The sequence below is a fragment of the Condylura cristata genome, unplaced genomic scaffold, assembly GCF_000260355.1.
Source record: "Condylura cristata isolate star-nosed mole 26May11 unplaced genomic scaffold, ConCri1.0 scaffold00005, whole genome shotgun sequence".
Taxonomy (NCBI): Eukaryota; Metazoa; Chordata; class Mammalia; order Eulipotyphla; family Talpidae; genus Condylura; species Condylura cristata.
This window is the reverse complement of record NW_004567106.1, coordinates 28983775-29008646: the sequence shown is the minus strand read 5'-3', so window position 1 is coordinate 29008646 and position 24872 is coordinate 28983775. Positions and strand designations below refer to the sequence as shown.

The 24872-nt window shown below is 39.8% G+C and overlaps 1 protein-coding gene across 2 annotated transcripts in view; it reads left to right on the top strand.

The window, feature by feature from the left end:
• The first annotated feature begins 1197 nt into the window (after positions 1-1197).
• Positions 1198-24872, top strand: part of CPVL (carboxypeptidase, vitellogenic-like) — a 113559-nt gene continuing 89884 nt past the window's right edge. Inside the window, exons 1-2 of one of the 2 annotated variants that reach the window (XM_012721058.1) lie at positions 1198-1514; positions 23423-23611. In XM_012721058.1, the coding sequence (XP_012576512.1) occupies positions 23446-23611 (166 nt within the window). In that variant the 5' untranslated portion in view covers positions 1198-1514; positions 23423-23445. Of the gene's footprint in view, positions 1515-11248; positions 11360-23422; positions 23612-24872 lie in introns of those variants that run through there. The other variant, XM_012721059.1, reaches the window with a different exon arrangement.

Sequence of the window (24872 nt, the reverse complement as noted above, 5' to 3'; positions counted from 1 at the left end):
TTTTTTCACCCAGGGGAACTGAAACAAAAAAATAAAATAAAGAGGTGTCATTCAAAAATCACATAAAATACTCATAAAAATTGAGCTAAACTTTCCAAGTTTTTTTTATTTTGTTCTGTAGAAATTTTATAGGACTCTGAGATTTTTAATAATGCAATAAAACTTTTGGGATACCATGTTTTTTAGTAACTATGTTAAAGTATGATTCATTCCATATTTACTACAATATCCACTTTCATTTACATTTAAGTTGCTCCAAGTTGAGAGCAAGTATTCCTTAGTCAGTAGCTGTGTTTAGGCCAAAGGGGTGTCCAGGCCTTCACCCCCACCCCACCCGCCCTTGAATGACTGCATATCTTCCCATGAAAAGATGTACTTATGGGTTAGGTCGATTGTAACCACTGCACCCAGATCCATAATTTCCCAAACCTTGTTTTGAGTCCCTGGGGATCCTAGATTGCTTCCCCAATGGCAGTGAGTCAGCTACAGTGCTCAGCACCTGGTAGTGGTATTAAGGTGAAAGGATTTCAATCTAAAATGGAGGATAAGAAGTGGAGATGCTCATACTGTTGCCTGCCAAAGAACATTACTTAAGGACTGGGAGGCTGATTTCCTGGAAGTGCCTGATTCACAGATGACCAAAACTTATCTCTTGCCCTTGAATTTACTGCTTTTATCGGCTTTGATAGGCTGAATATCCCCCTTTTGCCTCTTTGCCCATAATCCAGCCAGTCCCAAACTCTCAATGGCTTTGCCTGTGGCTTGCTACCAGCCTAAGTTTGCAGAATTGAATTTCCTTTGCTATTTCCCAGTAAATTCAATTTCTGGTAATTCGAGTTTGCCTCAGTTAACCTCTTTATAAAGTCAGGTCACTTACAAGAGATGTCACCCTGAATGTGATATTTAAACCTTAGAGACCACAGTGATGTCTGTAAGATAGTCACACAATAATGCAGAGAAAGCACTGGACACACTGGCACTTGCTGTGCTCTCAGTGTTAGTGTTAATTGAATGTGGACGACCCATGAATGCTCTTGGGTTATTTTGAAACACAGGGAGCAAAACACCCCTTGCTTTCTACTTGCAAACACTGGGTTTGCAAGCGCTGACATGGAGAGATAATTTTAAAATATAATGCTAAAATTCGAACAGCTTTAAGAAGTGGGAGAGAAACTGAAAACAAAAAGAACAAGCAAACTGCAGTTGCACCACAGATGTTCTTTCTCTATTAATGGTTAAGATGCCACCCTGCCTGCCTCTCAGGCCCTGGGAAGCGCCCACTGGGCAGGGCCAGGTGGAGGCTGGAGTAGGTGGGGACAAACCTTTGGCCCCAAGATTTGGGTCACGTGAGCCGAGGGAGCGCCTAAAAGCTCGGGTTCTGCTGGATTCTCGGGGCTGGCAGGGGCTGGCAGGGGCTGGCAGAACCATCTCACTTCTGGCTTACTTGGCAGCCGCTGCAGGAAACCTCCGCCCGGGTCTGCGCCACTGCGACTAGCCCAGGATCGCTCGGCTCGGTAAGTGCTGTCAGCTGCGCGCTCAATGCGAGCACTGTGCGGAGCGGGTCCTCCTCTGTACCGGGACGCCGCACTGCGGGCGGGTGGTCTCTGGAGTGCGGGGGGTGGGAGAGGGCCCAAAGAGGGAGGTGGCAACTTGGAGCAAGATTGGGGTGACCTTGACCGGCTCCGAGTTTCCAGGTTACATACCCGGGTGGCTTGGCACTGGGCTCTGGGTGCACCTCCCCCAGGAGACTTGCAAAAGGCCCTGTCACAACCCTGGAAGGTCAAACTCCTGATCTTGTTCCAGACTAGTATTAGGCCCCTCCTGGTCCAGGAGCCGCTCCAGGGAATTGAGAAGCTGGGGCTCCTCCGTCACTCACCGTGCATCTCCTTACTTTCCCAATGTGTCTCTAGGTTGCTTAGTTTTTGGGGGTGCTGTGTTAAGTATCTTCGATTTGAGAGAGCTCTCCTAAAGGAGGGGTGGCTTAAGCAAAGGAAGGATAGCACTGGAGAAGAGCCAGTTACTACTGCAGTGTAGGAAAAGGAGAAAACTTTATTTGGGTTTTGCTAGGGTCAGGTGGAAGCAGCTTCTTACCAAGCGAATGGGAGCCTTGCAGGAAGTGCATCCAATACCGGGGACTTGTAGACATCTGTGTGAAATGGTAACATCCAGTAGTTTCAGGTCAGCTTGGTGTCATGGGGCAAAATTGGGTTTTGGCATGTTTATAGATTTGAGTCCCAGTTCTTGGCTAATTGGTGACTTCAGGCAAATTATTTTTCAGTCTCTCCATCTGAAAGATGGATCTAATCACCAATTAAAAATAATTCAGATTCTTAAGTTAGAAATAATATATGGTAAGTATCTAGTGCTGTGCCCGACTCCTCAGTTAAAGCTGAGTTACCATTGATGATGAGGTCTGAGGTGAAAACAGAGCAAGACAATGTTCAATCTTATGGTCACAAAGCAGTGTGGTTGTCCATGACCCAAGTGCATTCACCTCTCAACCCTCTGCCTTCTACAGGGTACCTGTAGGGAGTGCTTAGTTTCAGAGCTAGATAGTTGTGCTGGGACCCTCATTCCAGTATCCACTGCTTGCATGACTATGGGGACATCATTTTTCTTCCTCAACTTCAATTTCCCCATCAGTAAATGCGGAAGGAGGCACTCAGCACTTGTCTTATCCCTGTTTCCACATAGGTACCTTATTATTATTTTACCTTAAAATAATAATAATAATAATAGTAAATGTTGAGTCAAAATAGAGATATAAGGGGAAAAAATCCAATGAGCTTGCTTTTACTAACTTGGAAAATAACTCTTGGAAAAGTAGACAGCACAGGCTTTGTTGGCATGTGCATGTCTGTCAGAGCCTTTGGCTCTGGGCTTTCTAAACTTAGATCCCAGGCTACTCTAAGGACTGTGGGAATCCGCTGTATGTAATGCCAAGTGTTCTTAGCAAGAAGCTGTTTTATTCATATTTTATAGGAGCTGATTGTTTTGGAGGGGCATAATTGGCCCTATAATATCTGTGTTTAGTTTATATACCAATTTACAGTGGGTTTCTCTTTGGCTGATTTTATAGCCTAAGATGTAAAGGGCTTTGACTGACAGGCAGTTTGGATTGACTTAGAAAGTTAAGCAAGCTGCTGTACTTACTAGTTCATGCTCCTCGAAAAAAGTAAGACAAGAAGCAAATAGCATGACCATGTTTTGTTAATGACCTTTTATTCTGGGAAGCATATGATTTGTCATGGTGAAAACTGAGTGTCACATCATATACCTGTGTATCAGCACCCAGATAGCAGAAGTAAATAGATAATGACCCATCCTTCATAGGCTGTGCAGTTTGTTTTAAAGAGAAAGCAGGAATTATTTTATTTTAATGTTGCCAGGGATTTAATAATGTAGAGTTTTTATGAACCGAACCAATAACATTTACAAGAACATTTAAGTTGGCAAGTCACTGATAATTAGGAAGGTTTCTCTGACAGAAAAACTTGATGTCTACTTTTACTTGACAATGGGTTAAGTCCGACAGAAAGCTAAGGAATGGAGTTCGAACTTTTCTGCTCTATTTTGCAGGTTTAAAGATTTAAGTAGTAATAGACTCAGCTCACAGGAAACCACTGCTTTCTTTGTAAAACCTTTGCTCCTATGCATAACTGAACAATTTCTCTTTCTCAGAGATATTGCAGATACAGACTTGAATAGGAAGCCAAATATTCTTATTGATTTAACCCAGAAGCTGGGGTCCAGAACAGGGTGGGGGATAGGGAGAAATGACTATGTCCTTAGATCCACTTGCCTGAAAAAGCAAATTCTTACCTTCTTATATTTCCAATATCTTTGATCTGATCTCATCCCCTTTTCTCTGTATCCTGATTCCAGTTAGTGGCTATCTATAAATTGCGAGGGTTGTTTACTGGCTAAAATATTTAGTCAGCTTGGGACTAGTCTTTTTCCTTTCCCTTTGGGATTCTATATCCCATTATTCATCATTCAACAAGACCTCTTGATGTACCACTTCATACCTGTATGATTCTCAGGGGAGGAGGTAATCTTTCTTCCAAAGATTCAGTATCTCATCAATTTGTTTATTTGACTAATATTTTCTTTATTACTCAATTATAAAATTTTTCAAGTTTTCAGAAAAGTTGAAAGAACTTTGCAGATCTGTCCCCACCTAAATTTTATCATCATTCAGCTGGCATTGGTTATTGTCTACTATTTGCCTGGTACTATGCTTACCTGGAAAGACACAAAGGGAATGGAAAAGATTGGATAGATATGGAGCATAGAGCTTGTAAAGGGGTCTGTGACTTCATTCTGGAAAATTATGCAGGAGTCACATTGTAAAGACCTTGATTTTCATGGCAGGTGGTTTATGATTTTCTTGGTTTCTGTGCGTTGTCATTGAAGACATTTGAGAATGGGAGTATCTTGTACTTTCAAAAGCTTATCCTAGGATCAGTGTGAGGCAAGTTGGTACTTGAGAGGCCATGAGGTCTGAGAGGTAGGTTAAGAGGCTTGTAAATGTTCCGGAGTAAAGAGTTGAACTATAAACTGAAAAGCTTGCCAAGAGAAAAAAAAAAAAAGGTGAAATGGTGGGACTTTGTGATCAATTTGACATGAGGACTCAGTTTCAGAGTTCATGGACATGCAGGGAGAATATGTTGCCAATAAGAGCCTGGAAATCAAAGGGCAAGGAAATTCATGTGAAGGGGATGTTGATGTTTTGTTATAAGACCTGGTGTGTTGAAAGGAACAATTGGGTAACGAGGCTGGCATAAAGTTGATGATATGACAACCAATAAGCAGGTGATTAAGGAGTGGCTGAACAAGAATGTATGGAAGAAAAGAAGTACAAGATCTTGAGGGAAATCTGAATATACATAGGAATAGAAAAGAAATGCAGATGTTCAATTATCAATTAGTGTTTTAATTACAGTGATTTTGTATCAACAGTTCTCCTTGATAGCTTATAATGTCACAAACTAAAAAGCAAACAAGAGGAGTCTTTTCCACTCCCATTAAGGGAGTCAGGGGGCAGAGGCAGGGGGAATGGTTGGGAAAGGAGAGAAAGTTAAATACTTGTTTATTTAGGAATTCTAGTGTATGCAAAACTTTCCAGGGAAACCACTTCCAACTTTCAAGAATCCAGATAGTAAAACTTTCTGTTTATAATTCAGTTCTTTATTCTAGGTCAATTGCAAAGTCTCTTAACCTACCTCTCAGGTTTAATGAGTCAGTCCATCCCTACTTCATCTGGGAATAGAGACCTTTCCTGATGTTTGATTTCCAAAACAAACCGTAAGTGTAACACATTCTGGATGCATGGTCATCAAAATTTTTTCCAAGTATTTAGCCACACAAACTCCCCTTTCCCTTTCCACTTCAGTATTTCAGTACCTGAAAATATTTAGCTCTCTAAACCTGTCTTAGTCTAGTTATTAACCACTGAAAAGACAAGGGGAATTAGATATAGTTAGCATCGACTCTGTGACCAAGAGCTGTTCCAGGCCTCAGTGAGGAGAGAGCATGGCCATCTTCATCTCTCTGCTCACCTGGGGTGAGTTTATACAGAGATGTGTGTTATTATTGGCTTCTGTCATTAGGACAATGAAAGGCAGTGTGGTTGTACTCAGAAGACCAGTACTTTGTCTAAAGGTACAAAGTGTTTGAATGATAGAGCCACCTTTGAAGCTGTGACGTACATGCCCAGCCTTCTGCGTGTGTCCCACTGGATGGTCTTGCCTTCCCAGCTGTTTACAGACTGTGTTAGGTTTGTGTGAGAATTTGCACACATGGGCTCCTTCCCATGAAAATTACTCAATTGGTTTTTAATGGTGCGGTGTCTGCCCTCTGCCCCTCTCTTATTTTTATCTGACTTCGTGACTTGTGCATGAAGAGTCAAACTTTCTCAGAAATACCCGCCCCAGGGGTTGAGTCTAGCAATTACTTCTTTAACTCCCCTCAAGACCAGACCCTCAATCCTCTACTGATTTCTTTTACAGTGAACTAGAGAAGAGCTTACTTTTTAATTTGTTGACCTGTTTTAGTTCAGCCATCTTCTGCTTTTGCCATAGTCCTGCTTGTTCACTTAATCTAGGGTCCCTTTCATGACTTTTCTCCTCTCTGTGAGTCTTTGAAGAGAGGGTAGGATAAGCTTTGGGGTCTCCAGCAAGATTGTATCCTCAACTCACTCTGACAGGAGTAAGGACTGTTCTCTGTTTTCTTCAGCATTTTCCCCTGAAGTATCAAGTATCCAGTTGCATGATGAGCAGTGGGGTTGGTATTGGTAGTGAGGTCATTGCCCATGAGGATAAAATGTGCTCAGTATGCAATGGCCGTGACTCAGGGAACTGAGTTCCCTGTACCTTATTACAAGCACAGACCCAGTCTGCCTGGAGTCTGGGCTTTGTGCTTGTCTAACTTCTTCTCCTTGACGGCAAGCTTTTTCATCTTTATCTTCCCCACAAGTTTCAGCAGTGTTATATCACACCTCAGTACATGCCCAGAAAAATCCCTAATGAATTGAGTTCTGTTAAGGAGAGAAAATGACTTGTGTGAAAGAATATGGAGGAGCCTTTACATTTGAAATATAGATTATTGTAGGGAATGCCTGGCTAGAGCAAAGCTCCTAAGCTGAATTCAGCAGCAAGAAATGTCGATTTATATAAAGATAAATGCCTTCTGAGGCTCATGGGAACCTATATGGAAAGTTTATATTTGACGTGAGGGGAAAGTGGCAGCCATAACTAATTCTGAAAATGAACATTTTTTTCTCACCTGAGTTTCTTTTTTCTTTTTCTTTTTTAAAGATTTACTTATTTATGGGCCTCTCTGGTGACACAGCAGATTAATGCACAATACTAATAGCTAGAGCCACTTCAGCATGAATTCGATCCCCAGCTCCGGAGTGATCCACATGCCACAGCAGACCTCTGCTGGCCCGCCGGCTACTCCCCTCAACAGTGTACTTAATTGGTCGGCCTGTTCTGCTCCCCACTCTATGTCTGGTGAAGCCTCTCACCATCTCTGCACCACTGGCCTGTACCCCACTTCTGTATGCATAAATAAATCAACCAACTGATGAAGTACACTTCTGAGGGGAGCAGCAGGCAGGTCAGGAGAGGTCCGCTGTGCCATGTGGACCACCTCTAGGATGGGTATCAAACTCATGCCGAAGTGGCTCTAGCTTTGTAGTGCTGTGCTTCAACCCACTGCACCAGCAGGGAGGGCCCCACCTAGGTTTCTTGATGAAGACTATTACTTGTGACCAGAAAGAAAAAACTGGAAATATTTTGTTGGGTTCTTTCCTTTCCCTCTAAATCTTGGAATGTTTGTAGAATTAATTCGTGCTTGAAGAAGATTAACTTTGTTAATGTTAATATAAAGTTCCCTTTGCATAGGGAGACCCAAACTTTCAGACTGTAGTCTTTGATGTGAAACTCTTTCCATAGTGTATCCCTAAATGTTGGTATCTACAAAGACAACCTTTTCTTCAGAATAAACTTGCAGGAATCACTGATTTAGCATTTGTTGATATGTGTGTGTGTGTACTTTTTATTTATTTAGAGATTTATGTATGCATTCAAGAGCTGGGGTGTAGGTCAGAGGTGAAGAGAATGAGAGGATTCACCACAGAGAGAATGGGGAGCAGAACAAGAAGATCTACTGAAATACATTGCTGAGGGCAGCAGCAAGCGAGACAGGAGAGGTCTGAAGTGCCATGTGGGTCAGCTCCCTAAATGGGGGGAATTGAATTGTGTTGCAGAAAGCTTCATAGTGCTGAGACTTAACCCTTCACACCACCAGGGAGGCCCAGATATTGTTTTAAATTCTATGCTCAAAAAACTGAAATGAACCAGTCTTGTAGCACAGACCAAAAATCACATAGCCACACTCAGATTTCTGCAGAACAAACACTTGGCTTGTTTTGTGGTTTTAGCACAATCCTAGAAACCCCAAGCTGAAAGTGCTGTGCCCACACGGCAGGGATATGAGTCTGCGCGGGGGATGTCAAATGAGGTTGAAGAGTCAGCACATGTAGATGGTTGCAGCAAAACGTTCTCTCTTCCCTCTTATCCTTTCCAGCCTCCCTTTTATACACTTAATCCCAGGATGTTGGCCTGGGGGCAGGAGGAAATCTCCCTCACATGTGCTACTGCGATCAGGGTGGATATTAATCAGTTGCCCAAAGGTTAAGCCACTCACACAGGTGGCAAGATGTTTTCTTCCTATTATGATCTTGTGCTTAAGCTCTGGGGGTGGTTGGAGAGGCTCATCCCGGCTGGGACCCAACAATTCCCCCCTTTTTATTTTATGCCCTGACTCCCGTCTTAGGTCACCGCTGACCCAATGCCTTTACCCGTCTTTGGGTAACCTCCAACCCTGTCTTAGGCAGGCGCTGAGAGCATACGTTGTTGCCCATCATAGGGAGAGTCAGGAGTCTTAACATTGATAGCCACACCTGATGAGTCCCGTGGACGCCACCGATCATCCCATGCAAAACTTGCTGGGTAATGGCATGTCTCCTATGGGATTGTCGTGTGAGACGGCAAAGAAGCCACATGCAGGCTACAAGTCCTAAAAGCAGTAACAGTGCAAGGGAGAGTGTTTCTGCCCACCTCTGGATCCATCCCATAAATTGAAACATAGCCTTCCACCAAGCAGAGGCATAAGGGGTAATGATGGTGTGGGGGTAAATTCCAAAGGTTTGGCTGGCTGCTTTAATAGTTATCCATAGGAGCTGCAACACAGCTTCATCATAGGGTCCAGTGCCTGTCCAAGCCACTCTGCCCTTGTCCTGCCTGAGCACCCAGTCCCACTGCCCGAATGCAACTTTCCTGATATTCCCCTCTCCACAGCAAACAATCCCCCCCACCCCCACCCACCCAGACAAAACTGCTGGACACAGCCGTCGCCAGTCACTCGGGGCAAGGTTCAGTGCAGCAAACGACTCAACAATAGCAATAGTGAAGGGAGCCTGAGCGCCATAAGCCGATACAGCCTCCTTTAATGGTTTCATATCTTTAAAACTCAATGCCTGGTGTTGGCGAATTAAAGAAAAGGTGGATACAGGAAAGCTATCGGGACCTTCCTTATGTAATCGTTTCTGTAGGTCCCTTTTTACTTGTCCCCAATCTGAAATATTTAAGCCTCCTCCCGTTAAGAACCACGGACTCGCTGCAACCACTGTTGTAAGGAAGGCTTCTATGGTGCGCTGCTTAACTGCAATTCCCTGTTGCTCTAAAAGCTTTGAAACTTAATACATTAATTCCTCTTTACTGTTTGTGGATCCCATTTTTACCCCAATACGTCCTTACCGGTCCAGGACGACCCTGTCCGTTGTTCCTCCTTACGCAGATCTCGGTGGGACCTCCAGTTGCCGCGCCCGCACGGCAGGGATACTGCAGGGATACGAGTCTGCTCGGGACGTTGAGGTTGAAGAGTCAGCACATGTAGATGGTTGCAGCAAAACGTTCTCTCTCCCCCATTATCCTTTCCAGCCTCCCTTTTATACCCTTAATCCCAGGATGTTGGCCTGGGGGCAGGAGGAAATCTCCCTCACATGTGCTACTGTGATCAGGGTGGATATTAATCAGTTGCCCAAAGGTTAAGCCACTCACACAGGTGGCAAGATGTTTTCTTCCTATTATGATCTTGTGCTTAAGCTCCGGGGGTGGTTGGGGAGGCTCATCCCGGCTGGGACCCAACAGAAAGGAATGTTAAGAGACATTTAGTCCATCAAATTCTCACAATTTCCAAATGAAGAACTGGGAGTTCTGAGAGAGAAGTGAATTGATCTGCTCAGGGACACACCAGCTGATAAAGGCTGGGTTTTGTGCAATCAGCACTTGTGTTCGCTGCTTTCCCACTCTGGGAACAACACAGAGAGCAACTGGCTGCCCTCAACACTGGCTTATTGTCGCTTCTTTTTAGAGTTGTGGTCTCTATAACTTTTCTATTTGTTCTCGATACACAAGTGGGAAGTTAAAGCCTATTAACTAAAAGCCACCTGGAATATACTTGTCATGACACAAAGTGAGTTTTATACATATTTATTTATTGGTTTTATTAGCCAACCTGCAACAAAGGAAGACACAAACCCAAGGGAAGCAGCTTCCGGAAGGGCTGCCCTGGTGTTGAGTGATTCGCAGAGGGAGCAGGAAGAGAGGACCCGCTGGGCTGGCTGCAGCCAGTAGCTGAGGCTGATCAACAATGATTCCAGCAGTTGGAAAAAAGGATCATCAATCAGCTACTGTGTCACTTTGGGTATTGCCAGTGTTTTAGTAAGAACATCACAATGTTCCTAACTACTTCACTTTCTTTGTGTGTGCCCCACATATCCACAAGCACATAAATGCACTGCTGCTAGTTGCATTCATGGCAAAGTCAAATAATAGAGATATTACTTGATGGTGCTACTATCTGACCAGTCACTTAGGTCAGAACATCAGATCTGGGGGTCACCTGGCTTTGCAGTGGCTCAGTTAGATAATTATAAGGACCTGGATTTGGGGGTGAGAGTAGGGTTGGGGGTGGATGAATTTGAAAATTATCTAGGAGATTGAATTGGAGATTGACTGTGACAATGTCAAGAATAAATCTAGGGTTTATAGCTTTGTGCTTGAGTGTATTTTCTCCAAGAAAGAAAATGAAGAAGTAGGAACAAGTTTAGGGAAGAAGGTAGATCTGGTTTTTAATTTTTTTTAATTACTTTTCATTTTTGTCAATATGAGTCAAACATGCTTAGGTAGAAAAGCCAAGTCATACTACAATTCTTACAATAAATTTTTTTTTTGTCTCCTCTACCACACTTCCCTCATCTCTGAGACCACTTCCCCAATACTCTTCCCCAATACCCATTTCTTTTAGTATCATCTCCAAATTTCTAAGTGGTCTGTGCCACCTATTTCTTAATTTATTGGGTTTTGTAGCTTTACTAAATTTCATCAGTTTGAGGTATATTTCTACTGACTTCTTTCTCACGGTGAGAAAGCAGCATGCTTACCTGCCGGTGCCCCAACTTTTCTCCTCTCCAGGAGTGTCAAACATTTGCTATTGCTGATGATGTAATGTGTACTATATAAATGTCACTCACTGCTGAGTCAAGCCATGTGTTCTAATGACAATACCTTGTAGTTTTAAATTCTTCATCGAGTGAACACTTGCCTCATTTTGGATTGTCTATTTCTTTATGTCACTCTCAGAACATCTGTCCAGCGGTAGTCCAGTGTCATATCCTCATGGATCGGACTTTTCACCAGTCTATGTAGCACTGCATGTACATGCACAACAGACACAACAGACACACAGACACAGATCTCTTTGTACTTCCATTCTGCGCTGGTAGCATGTAAGTATACCTGTCAACCTGCAGCCTCTCTCTGTGTTAGTTCCTTTGTCAGTGGGGTCGCACGTCTTTCTCTTTCTTGGCTCACTTCCTTGTTTCGGTACAGCATATCTGCCAGTAGCTTTCTGAAGAATGGTTTATGAAAAGCAATTTTTTAAAATGCAAATTTATCTGGATACTTCTTTAATTTAGCCTCACACTTGATAGTCTGATTCTATATACGATTCTAGTTTGAAATAATTTTCCTTTTAAAATTTTGCAGACATCCCCACTCCTTTCTTTTTTTTTTTTTTTTTAAAGATTTATTTATTTATTCATACAGAACTGGGGTACAGGTCAGAGGCTCAGGGGTGGTGACAGGCTTCACCAGAGACAGAGTGGGGAGCAGAACAGGCAGATTGACGAAGTACACTGCTGAGGGGAGCAGCGGGCGGGTCAGGAGAGGTCTGGCTCGCCATGTGGTCTCCTCCAGGGCAGGAGGCAGGCCGGAATCGAACTCATGCGGAAGTGGCTTCAGATTCTCAGTGCTGCGCTCTAACCTGCTGCGCCACCAGGGAGGGCCCCCCACTCCTTTCTTTTAGCGGCTGTTGCTGCTATTGAGCTTTGTTGTCTTTCTGGCTCTTGATCTTTTCAATGTACACATGCTCCTCTGTCTCTTTAAGGTTTAATAGTTTCATAACTTTTCATTTCTTAGTCCTAAAACTTGGTGGTCCCTTTAAATCTGGAAAAACATATCTATGTCTTTGCTACATATTTTGTATTATTTCTTTAATAATTTCTTCCCCTGGATATTGTTTGCCTTCTTCTTCTAGTACTCTTATTAGTCAAATGCTGACTTCCAGAATTAATCTCCAAATTTTCTTTATCTTTTCTCTTGCTAAACATTTTTTGAAGTTTTTCTCTCTTTACTATTATTCTGGGATAGTTCTATGACTTTATTATCCCACTATTTTGTCAATTTTTTATACCTTAAAAAATTTAATATAATAGTTTATTTTTGCATCACTTTGTGCCTTTTTCCATCTCAGTTGTAATCCCCGTGGGCTTCCCATCACCAAATCACCCATGTGCCATCACTATAGTCCAGTGTACTTCCCTCCCCTCACCGTTTTTTTATCCATTCTCCACTCCACCCCCATAAAATGTCTCTGGTATATAGTTGTTCATTATTATTATTATTTTCTCAAATGATCCTTTATACTCCTGCTATGACTAAAACCATCCAGTATTTTTCCTTTTCTTTCTGGCTTATTTCACTAAGCATGATCTTTTCCAGCTCCATCCATGTTGCTGCAAAAGGCATGTGTTTTTTTTTTTTGGTTGCTGAGTAATATTCCATTGTGTATATTATCTACAATTGGAAAGACATGGAAACAACCCAAATGCCCAAAAGTAGATGACTGGATTAAAAAGATGTGTTTCGTCAATTTTTAAAAAATTACTACTACTTTATTTTTTGATTTCAGGATGTGTTCTTGTTATTTTTTTCCCTTTTAAAAACAGTATTCTGTTGCTTATTGAACACAGTGTCTTCCCTTAACTCCTTAAAGATAAGAGATCTTTTGAGATCTTTTATTTTGTTTTATTTTCAAAGAGTTCTCTTACTCTCTAATTTTTTCCACTGCTTTTTTTTTTTTAAGATTTATTTATACTTACAGAACTGGGGTATAAGCCAGAGGTATGGTGGGTGAGAGTATTCACCAGAGACAGAATGGAGAGCAGAACAGGCATATCTACTGAATTACATTGCTGAGGGGAGCAGCGGGCAGGTCAGGAGAGGTCTGCCACGCCATGTGTGCTCAGCTTCCTAGAGGAGGATCAAACTCATGCTGCAGTGGTTTCGGAGAACTTCACAATGCAGCACTTTTACCCGCTGCACCACCAGGGAGAGCCCTCTTCCACTGCTTTTAAAAAGTAATTTATTTTGGCCCTCCCTGGTGGCGCAGCGGGTTAAAGCACTGCACTAAGAAACTAAGCCACTTCCGCATGAGTTCGATTCCCGCCTGCCCCGGAGGCGACCACATGGCGAGTCAGACCTCTCCTGACCGCCCGCTGCTCCCCTCAGCAGTGTACTTCGTCGATCTGCCTGTTCTGCTTCCCGCTCTGTCTCTGGTGAATCCTCTCACCCTCCGCATCTCTGGCCTGTACCCCAGTTCTGTACGAATAAGTAAATAAATCTTTAAAAAAAAAAAAAAAGTAATTTATTTTGTTTGTTTTTCCTAATAAATTAGAGCGTTTTTTCCAATGTTCAGTGGTTCTCTGGAGTCTGCTGTTATTCTAAGTATAAAAAACAAAATCGCATTTGGAAACTCCATAGTATTGAAGGTGTTCATCCGTAATTCATCCAATACCTGAAGCTGAATGACTGAGTCCAAAATATTCCAATGGGTTACCTCAGAGGACAATATGTAAGGGTGCTTTTTCTAGGAGCATTCAGTTATCCCAAAGCAGAGCCCCTGCACAGCCTAGGGTGTGGGTACGTCTTGATTGCTCCCAGCTTTCTTAAGGCTGAGTGTTTCTTAGAGCTGAGGGGCAACAATAAGTCATTTACAGACTTTCAGTTTTCAATCAGGTACCTCTTTCCCACAAGTGCCTCTTCTTATTGAATCTCATACTCCAAAGTCTAAAGTCTCTGTTATAATTTTCCAAAGAACATATTTTCTACAGAATTCATCTCTCCTTCCCATGAGGGTGGGGGAGAGCATCTGAGGTACAAACTACTATTATAGCCTTACATTAATCCCTCTGTTGGCAGTCCCAAGCCTCAGCTTGCCTTCTTCAATATGTAATACTTTTCGAGCCTCATTTCTCATTTATTTTCTGCCTTTATTCGCTGCAAATGGTTTGTTTACTCTTTATCTATCAACAACAACAAAATTCAGATATACCTTATTTGCAGTTGTTGTTCCTATTTTCATGGGACCATGGGACTTGTATCTTTCAAAAATATCTATACTTCAGAGGAATTTCATGAGAAAATAGAAATAGTGTCCAATCTACTACATTTTAATAGAAAGATTAGGTTCTATTTTGATAAAATGAGTTTTTTACCCGTGGAGGGACAGGTGAAAATGTGCAGCAGGTAGCTAGAGAGATGATCCTGATACTTTTGAGAAGACTTTCATTCATTTTCTTCTATTATTCTATTACTTCAAGTGGTGTCAGTAGGAGGTGCTATTTAAAGTGCTTGAACCACCCTGGAGAGAGTGGAGTGCGTTAAGTTATGGGCCTACGTTAGAATACTGGGAAGTCCAGTATTTAAAGGGAAGACAGAGGAAGGAGGAATTATGACAGAGGACATTCTAGAAGACCATGAACACATAGATTACAGAAAGCAAGGAAATGATAAGTTTATGAAGGTGATAATGTCATTGTGTCAGAGAAGCTATTTAAGATAAAGACAAGTTTTTCTTTTGAGTTTGGAATATGGAGATCATTAATGATTTCAGCAAGAAGGTATGGGCATAATGTAGCAGGTTTAAAAAAATGAAAATAGTTTTTCACTACTGCCAACAGAAGCAGTTATAGTTTTTCTATGGCTCATGAACCAGATGAACAAGTTTGTTGACTTTCTGTTGTCTCCATGTTGGATATCTTGTGCCTATGATTTTCAAATATTGGGTTGTCAGAAAAGTCATGACTCATTTTTATATAGAAAACACAGGGGGGAAAAGTCATGACTTTTCTGACAACTCAATGGTTAATGAGGAGATTCAGTTATTTTTCTTTATGTTCTTGCTAAGTAATTTGGGAATTTGTGATTGGCTAGCTCTGTGAAGATATTTTGACTGAATTTAGAAATCATTTCTCATGATCAACTCTCATACCTTTCCTGAACTGGTGTTTGATTCTAAGATGTGGGTGGAGCCATGTTTATTTACTATGACTTTTTTCTATTTCCTATATAATATATGTAATGAAATATATATATATATATATATATATATATATATAATGAAATATTTTCAGGATCATAGAAAGATAAAGCAGAGGGGGAAAATTCCAGCTTATTAAGAATAAAACAAAAATCCCATTCTGCTGAGGTTTCTGAGGCAATCCATCCCCCCATCCCTCCACCATCACCACCAAATAGCAAGTATCTTTCCATTGCCTGAGTTCTGAAGAAATCTGAAGAAACAAAAGAGGAAGGAAGTTGGGTAACAAAGTGTCACCATTGTCACTGAGAAAGGTTAGTTTGGCTTGTCTTTTACTTTTGGGTGAATGGACATGCAATGAATGAAGCTCAGAGTTGAGCAGACTTGCCCAGTCATTCACTATTTCCCACTGAGTGGCAAGAAAAGCACTGCTCTTATGGGAATAGTGAGAGAGTTGCACCCAATTTACCCAAATTTAATCCATCAGCTAAATCTCTGACCCAGACCCAGAAGAGTGAGCAAAAGTATAGAAGGAGCTGGGCCGGTTACACTGTTGGACTCCCTCACCATTGGTGGAGACAGAACCAGGATTCTCATTTTCAAAACCCTGCAGGATGTGGTAACTAGCCCTACTTTATCCCCAACCCCCATCCCTTCCTGAACTCCAGCTACACTGGCTTCTATCTTCATTGTCTTCTTGCTTTCAATCACTATTTTCCAGTTGGGAAGTTTTTCTTTCTACATATTGACTTGAAACGCTCACGATCATCTAACCTGTTCATTTTTCACCTCCTCAGAGGTGCCTTCCCTGACCACCATATCTAAGATGATAGTATACCCCATCCAACATTTTCTACCCCTCTATCTTGTTTATATTTTTCAGTAGCTCTCATTTCACTTGCTTCCTCTCTATATTTTTTAACAAAATTTATCTTTTTTTTTTAAATATATATAGAAGAACTGGGGTATAGGCCAAAGGTAAAGGGGTGAGAAGGTTCACTAGAGACAGAAAGAGGAGCAGAACAGGCTGATTTTACTGAAAATACACTGCTGAAGGGAGCACTGCGCAAGACTGGAGAGGTCTGCTGCGCAGTATGTGGCTTAACTCCCTGGCTGGGGATCAAACTCAGGCTGTAGCAATAACAGCTTTGAGACACAACCCTTAGTCCACAAGGGAGGCCCTCTTGCTTCCCCTTTGAACAGTAAGCTTCATGAAGGCAGGCATGTGGTCTCTTGTGCCTAATTGGAGTCTGGCACATAGTCAGAAATAAAGGTGTTTATTGAGTGGTCTTGTGAGCCTGGAGTCTGCCCCAGCTCTTCTACTGATTAGTGTGTCATTCACTGCTTGGGAAGTTGCTTCATCAACATGAACCCATGAAATAAGAGTTTGAGCTCATTTTAAGAGTGGTGGCAAAGATCACTTTTCCTTATCAAATAAGGAAAGCACTAGAGTAAGAAAAGGGAGGGGCACATGGAATTTATTCAGGAATACCAAAATACTCCTTTGGAATCAGGGAGGAATGTCATGTCAGTTCAAGGAGTGATTGTTAAGGTGACAACACTGAAGAATTGCCCAAGACATCCTCACAAAAAGATGTTCTCATCCACTTTGTCTGATCTTACCCTTGTCATACTGTGTATCCTAACTTCTTATTTAAAAAATTTAGTTATAAAGGGTAGCAAAAAGAAAGTTGATCCTTAAAAGATTAAGGCTACATTTACTTCAGCAAAAACAATGAAGTATTTCTCTGTGGAAGACATAGCCATAGACATGAGCTCTTAGTTCCTAGCCACTCCCAGAAATTATTTCCCAAATGCAAGGAAGTACACCAGAAATTCATTATGAGCAATCTCTGAACATGTGATTTTTCACTTCTTTGCAGATAAACATGCCCTTAAATCACTTGCAATGTCAGCACTTTAGGCATCACATCGAAACTACTAGCAAATACTCATCAGGATGCCTGCAAAATATAGCTCACCCTTCTAGCTCCACTAGCTCTGCTATACCTAGGCCTCAATTTCTGCTGTCTCTGAATAATTCCATCCACTTCCTAACTGATATCTTTGTTCTGCCCTATTCTCCTCATGCCTGCTGCTAACTTACAACCATTTCACATTCCCTATTTCTGACCAAACCATATTATTGCCTTACATAAAAGTTTCGAATGATTTCCAGATGCAAGTAGATTAAGATGCAAATACATATGAATACAGCTAAGACTCTACTATGTTGGCCCAACTACCCTTCAGCATCTTCATGTGCCTCTTCTTCCTTCACTATCCACTAATCACTATCAATGACAAAGCCTGTTTGTACCTCAGGGCCTTTGCACTGCTTCCTCAAGACTGAGTCTACCCTGGGATGTGTATCCTGCTCACCATTAGCCCAAATACTTTTCGGAGGACTTTTGGAGCAGGGTGGACGTAAGATATAAATGTCCCTCTGACATATTTTGTTGAATGCATAAAAATCACATTTTTAGATATTTTAGATATTGCACATTTTTATATATTTTAAATATTGCACAAAGATAAAAAAGCCTTACCTGATCAAATAGTGGGCTAAAGTTTTAACAGGTTTATTTACAGCAGAGTTTCTCAGCAACATAATTCTGTGGTGATACAGCATGTTGTACTTCTGAACTTACTTGAAGAGGTAGGAGAGGCCTTAGTCCTCAAAGCAAATTCTAGGTGGTGCTGGGATTAGGTCTGTGGAGATTGCCTAGAACTGCCCTAAATAAAGCCTTGCTTTATCACTTACTAGCTGTGTGAGCCGGAGCAAATTACTTAAGTTCTCTGAGGATCAAGTTTTCATCTTTAAATTATACACTAATAGTATATTCCTGGGGAAATGAGAATGGAAATACCAAACATTTAGCACAGTTCCTTGTACCTAGGGAGCTTACAATTTTTAGCAGATGTAACTGTTGCAGGAATTTTTATCATGATGCCTTTGATCATAGAAATGGCCCTTCTATTTTAAAATTATTAACATTTGGGACATGTGTACTTGACTGCCATCCCCACCCCCACTCCAAGTTTCCTTCTTGTTGGAGTAAGACTTCAAAGAAAAACTCCCTACTATAGTGTTAGATAGAGTTTTCTGCTTTTGCTGATTCTTTTCATCTTCTGCCTATCACATGACTCTAGTTTGTCTCCCTTTTCTGTGAGTCCAAGCAATTGGTGGCAGAGATAGGGTAAACGAATTCATTAGCAAGATTAGACACTACTGTCTGATGCCAGGGGGCAGCCTGTGAAAAGGAGATAGGCATGTAAGTCTCGGTGCCACTTTAGCAAAAGGTTTTCCTTTGCCTTGTGTGTTATGTACTATGTCCTCTTTGGGGAAAGAGCCCTTCAAATATCAATTTTAGAAATTAAAATGATATCGTAAGAAAGATGAATAGGGAATCCCTCAAAATAAAAGTAGCTCTCTCTCTCACCATTTGTTTGCATTGTAAAGCCTTTAACAAAATAGCTAGAATTTGAATTTGGGTTGGTATTTAATTCAGTGTTGTACAATGGCCCTTAATTACAGTATCTAAATGCTTTGGCTATGCTTGAATAATCTTTAGAGGTTACTGAATCTTTTTCAAATAGAATAACCACTCTCTTGTACCTTTCTTTTATTACAGATTTCATGGAAATGGCTCTTACTAGTTGGCCTGATTTTATTTGAGGGAATGTTTTATGCTGAGAGCTGTTAAAGTCAGTTAAATATGTAAGGGCAATTTAAGTAGCTGTTTTAATTGCAATGTTAACATTTCTTACATGAATAGTTTTTATCCTTGTATTGGAATAATCCATGATATAAAAGGGAGAGGTGGGAAAGGAAGCAGAGAACATAGAAAAGATGAAAGGTGGTTTTTCACTCTTATTCTGGAGTTTTGGTTTCGATTCTTTTTTTCATCAATAGAACATATATCTTCCAGTGGATCTCAGGTTCCTTTTCCTAAGGACTTGCTTATCTGGGCATGTTTCTGGTTACTTCTACACACAGATGACATCTTGGCAAATTTTCTCTTTTTGTCTCTTTCGCTGATCATTTAAATTAGAATTGGAGTGTGAATTGCTGAAGATTACTTCCAGCTCATGTTTCAAATGAGAAACATGAGACCAACATGTATAGGTAAATGTCTAACAGTTAGCTTCCTAGCTAGGGAAAAAGAACCTTGGTTTGTGGTGTTTCCCCATTTCTCTGTTGTAAGTATTCCCACCATAGCTGATTCCAAGCTGTCAACAAGATGTTATTGAATATGGCATTAGAAAATATGCAGAGTACAAACTACTATATAATCTGTTCACCAGATAGGTAAGTCCAGAGCACTGGAAATAGGAAAATGTAATAAAATAACTAGATGGGATAATATTTGAGTATTTATTACTTATGTTTCTTAAAATAATCTGTAAGTTTTTATAGTTTAATTTTTAATAGGAACTGTGTTAAACAAATGACTCTCAAAGTTACTAAAAATGAAAACATCTGTTTCTCACCTGTCCATTGGGACCCAGAGATCTTCCTCTTTACCAGGTCCACTGAATGAACTAAAAGCAGAATCTGCATTTGCATTAACTATTTCTAAAAACCAAATGTCTCAGGAAAGTGTTACTTATTTTTTTCCCATTTATTATTTATTTTACTGTGTTCTCTCATGATCCTTGAAAGGTGTTCAAGATTATTAAAGGCTGATATTTCCTATTGTGATGGTAAGAGTCAAAATATTCAAATATAATTGTAACCAAAGATAGGAATGTAGAAAACAGATTCAATTTAGAGCTATAAGTAAATGCTGGCTTTGAGTCTTGGACCTAGTGCCCACTCATCAATGGTACCATAAAGTTAGTCACTTTTTTGTGTGCTCATTTATCTAGTTTGTAAGAGCCAGCAATTGGACCACATGCATAGCTAATAGAATAGTTCTAAAGTATCACAATTCATTATTTAGATGTATTAGTTCAACGAATATTTCCTTAAGACCATTTATGTGCACATTTGTCATGGATTCTACTCGAGGAAGAATGAAATACAAATATGATAATTATTATTAAACAACACCTCGTGTTCAGGCACAGACTTCTACTATACTAGCAAAAATTTACATTGAGTTTCTGAGGCTCTATGACTTTAAGAGACCAGGAACTATCTCCATAGAATGTTAGAGAAAGAAAAACCTATTATGAGAAAACAAAGAGAATCCTTATTCCAAGGAAACACAAGAGGTCATAACCAGGTAGTAATAAGGAATAAGGAACAAGCACTTTCTGCCATGTCTCTCAGTTGCTTCACTTTACTTTTTAAAAAAGCAAGATCCAGACTGTTTTGTCTAATTATAAGATTGACCAGTGTAGAACATGTAGAAATTCTTAAGGATAAAATAAGGGGAAAATATCTTATACCATTTTAATAGACTGCTTTGTTTTACCTAATATTTGACTTAGTAGAGTCATTGTAATTGCTGTGTATAATTCCATCTTTTTGGTGTATAGTAGCTTATCTTAAATTGTTTAAAGTGTTGAAAGTTTTAATTATTCCAAAAAACATTGTGATAAGTAACTGTGTATATGAAGAAATTATACATTGAAAAAATGGTTTTCAGCTCTAACATTTAAGGCTCAGTAAGACAATTTTGGCAAATCATGTATCTTTGACATTTAGGTTATTTGATTCTGCTAATATTGCTTTGTATTTGTCTAGATTTTATTATGTTTCTAAGCATTTATTATGAGGAACAGTTTGCCTGGAAACTTCAATATGATATATTTGAACTGAAAATAGCATGAATGGTTTCATATTATTTCCAAGTATGATAAAGAATATAGTTAATATATTTTTCATTTTCTACAGGCAAAAGTTCTAATACAGGGTTGGGTAGTTTAGAAAGTACGTAATAAATGTTCAATAAATAGAAAGATTTGGGCTAATTTTGGACAAGCAAAAACATTTGAGCGGATATTAAGAAAAAAACACTTTGATTCATGTTAATAGCTTTCATTTTCATTAGGGGGGGATGACAGCTGAGCACAGCTGAGGAATTCTGACTGTTAAATGAAAATTGTGAATGAAGGATGTGGTTGCTATAATTCACCTACATGAAAAACCGTGACTCTCATAGTTATTTGATTAAATGTTAATGAGATCTACCAAATTGACCCAACTCTTACTTTTATGTATTAGATTTATGTCAATTAATATAAGACCAGCTTTACCTCTTTCTTTAACATCTTAGAGTCAACATCTGCTTACAGGGCAAGTGCTGTAACTACTCTGGTTATTTAAATATTAATGACTTCCATTAAAAGAGGCTGGAGGTTTGCAGTAAGAAGATTGAAAAATTAGAGGGCATGATTAGTTTCTTGTTTCTGCCCCCAGGAAAGAACCTCTTACTGGAAGAGCTTCTAGTACATTTTTAGTACTACAGATTTTTTTCCCCCTGAACCAGAGAGTAAGTTGTTGATTCCATGCATTCCTTAAAAGTGGCAATGTTATTAAAATACCAGTAATAACAATTTAAAAAAAAAACATTTTGTCAATGTCATAGTGTTCTTTACTCTTGGGCTTCTTTGAAACTTAATTTCGGATTCTAAATTCATTATCCCCCCTTATTTTAGTCAATAAGAGACAAAAGCAGTTTTTAGTTGTCTGTTGATTTTGGTTGGACATATTTACACATTAGAGGACATTGTATTAACCATGACAGACTTTACAAACATTATATATTCAGACAAACTATAATTATAAACTTTGATCTTGATCAGGAAAGGTGACTGAAGAATTTTTAAAATTTGTTATGACCAATATATTCATATTATGTCAAATTGAGTTGTGATAAATATCGACTTTTCACACATTTTGTATTTTTAAGATGTTTTAATGACTTGGTATTTTAAGTACCAAGCAGTCAAAAGTAGGCATTATGTTGTCATAGTTGTGTATGTAGTTTTGCATCTATAAATCTGAGTGATAGAAGTACTTACTTAGATATTTACTTGGTTAAAATCCCCATTCAATCTTAATCCATTATTACTTAGTTCATATGAATTTTCTAAGTATTTAAGAGATTTGAAAATCCTTAGTGATCTTGCTAATAAAATTTGATGCCTAATTCTTAAAGTTTATTTATCAGCTAGCTCTAGAGGTAAGGGCCTAAAGGTAGTTGTAGGACTTGCCCTTTCTGTTTGATTTTTTGTTGTTGTTAAGATTTATTTATTTGTGCATACAGAACAGGCGAGAGGCTCAGGGGCGGAGAGAGGCTTCACCAGAGAGAGAGTGGGAGGCAGAACAGGCAGGTCGACTAAGTACACTGCTAAGGGGAGCAGCGGGTGCGTCAAGAGAGGTCTGCCACGCCATGTGGTCACCTCCGGGGCAGGCGGGAATCGAACTCATGCGCAAGTGGCTTTAGCTTCTTAGTGCTGTGCTTTAACCCGCTGCGCCACCAGGGAGGGGCCCTCTGCTTGATTTTTTTATCACTTTAAAATTTTTTATTATAGTAACATTGGTTTATAATATTATATAAACGTTGGCTGTATAGCCTTATAATTTGGCATCTATACATAGCATTGTGATCATCATTTGAAGTCCAGATGCCATTTGTCACCATTCTTCTCTCTTTCTTGCTGTTTGGTGATTTGCAAATGATAGAATTGGTTGTTAGAAATTAATTTTGCCTTTTTAAAAATCTTCCTGCAAAATGCCCAGGGAGATTACTCTGGTTTCCTTTTTGCTCAGGTTGTTTACCCCAATGGCCAGCTCCATTCTTCCCCTGCTTACCTGAGTCTAGCATTTATATTCACATCCCACCTGGATAAGGCCTTCAGACAGCCTCATAGTTGTTCTGCCCTCTGATAATTGACTAACTGCTTTTATCATTCATTTGGCGACCAGTTAGAGTCCTGATGTCTTGAGGTTTTATCTAATCTACATGGAATTTACTTTTCAGGCAAGAGTTATAGAAGTTTATGTTGTTTCTCCAATTATATTGTTAATATCTTGAAGTGTTCCACATTAGACTGTTAACTTCAGGGTGAATAGATGCTCTTATTTAGGTGGTATCCAAGAAGCTTAGCAAAGGCTTTTATAAACTTTTTATGTATCTGTGTATATAATAAATCTGTCATGTGTAAAAGGATTAGATAAATGTGTACTCATTTACCCTCTGGGTTCATTTGTGCAATGTTATTGTTGTCATCCTAGGCCTAGAGCGGACCATTGGTGCCATGTGGAACTCAGTTGTTTTGCTGATCCTGTTCACACTAAGCCCAGGAGGCAATGGGCTGTTTCGCTCCATATATAAAAATGTCAAGGTCTCTGTACCAGTTGAAGGAGATGCAGGACAGCCATTATTTCTTACTCCTTATATTGAAGCTGGGAAATTCGTAGAAGGTATGTTTGATTAAATCAGAAAACCCCTTTCGAATTTTTTTAATTCAGTCATCCCTTAGGATCCAGAATGCTTTCTGTTATTTTACCAAATTGTTTTACTTTAAGTACACATGATTAGATGTCACATATTATCAGAGTTTTGAGCCAAAATGAGAATTCATGGGGACCAGATAATCAATGTGTATGAATTCTTGCATTTCTCTTTATAAAAACTAATATTGTGCTTTTCACAACAACTGGACATTTAGTAAAGTTAATGCTAAACCTTAGAACTTGCAACAAGCCAGTTATTGGTTCCAAGTATTCTACATGAACTCACGTTAAGCATCTCAACAACCCAGAGAGGTTTACCTAGTTTATACACAAGAAAACTGAAACAGAAGGAGATGACGTCAGAATTACATGGACACCAGCTGGTAGATGCTGGATTCCTATCCAGACAGCCTCACTCTAGGCACCTATCATCCTAGGCCTAAGTTTCCCCATGAAAAAGATGGAGTTATAATATTTATACAAGTCACAGGTATGTTATGCAAATCAGATGAGAAAATGTACATGAAAATGCTATATAAGCTGTAAATTCTTTTTTCTTAATGTTAGTGTTTATGTAGCAATTGTGGGTTTTCTATTGTTATCATTATTAAGAAGTCAAATATGCTATTCGGTGTTGTCAGAGATTAACATTTATGAACTTCCTTTGCATTTCATGCTTCTTCATGCTTAAACATAAATTGCTGTTCAGATAAATTAATCTTTCTGGACCTCAGTAGGACCTTGAACTATAAAAGAGTATGTATAGGTAGTCATTCTGAGGAGCTTTTTGTGAAAAAGGAGGCTGAGAAATGAGGTGGTAGCTGGAGGGAGCTATGGGGTCAGAAGAAATCTTTAAGAAGGTAACAGATAATGTATTTGCTGATAGCCATCATCCAGTAGTGGTGGTGGGGGGGTGAAAGCAGAGATAGGTTTAGGACCCTGATTTTTCTTTAAACTTTTTAAATTTTCTTACATTCTTGTTCATTTTTGTATAGTATTTCATTTATCCCCTCAGGTGTAGTTCTCATAAATCTCCCACCATTGTAGCAACCTGTGAACCTTCACCATAATCCCTTGTGCTCTTCCCTCCCCTGTTTTGAGCCCTCTTCTTTCCCCTCCCCTGCTGCTGTATTCTTCAGATTCTATCTATAGTTTGCCTGAAAGTTGGTCTATTTTTTCTTTACTTTTGTTCAGTTTCCTTGTATTCCTCCTGTAAGTGAAGCTATCT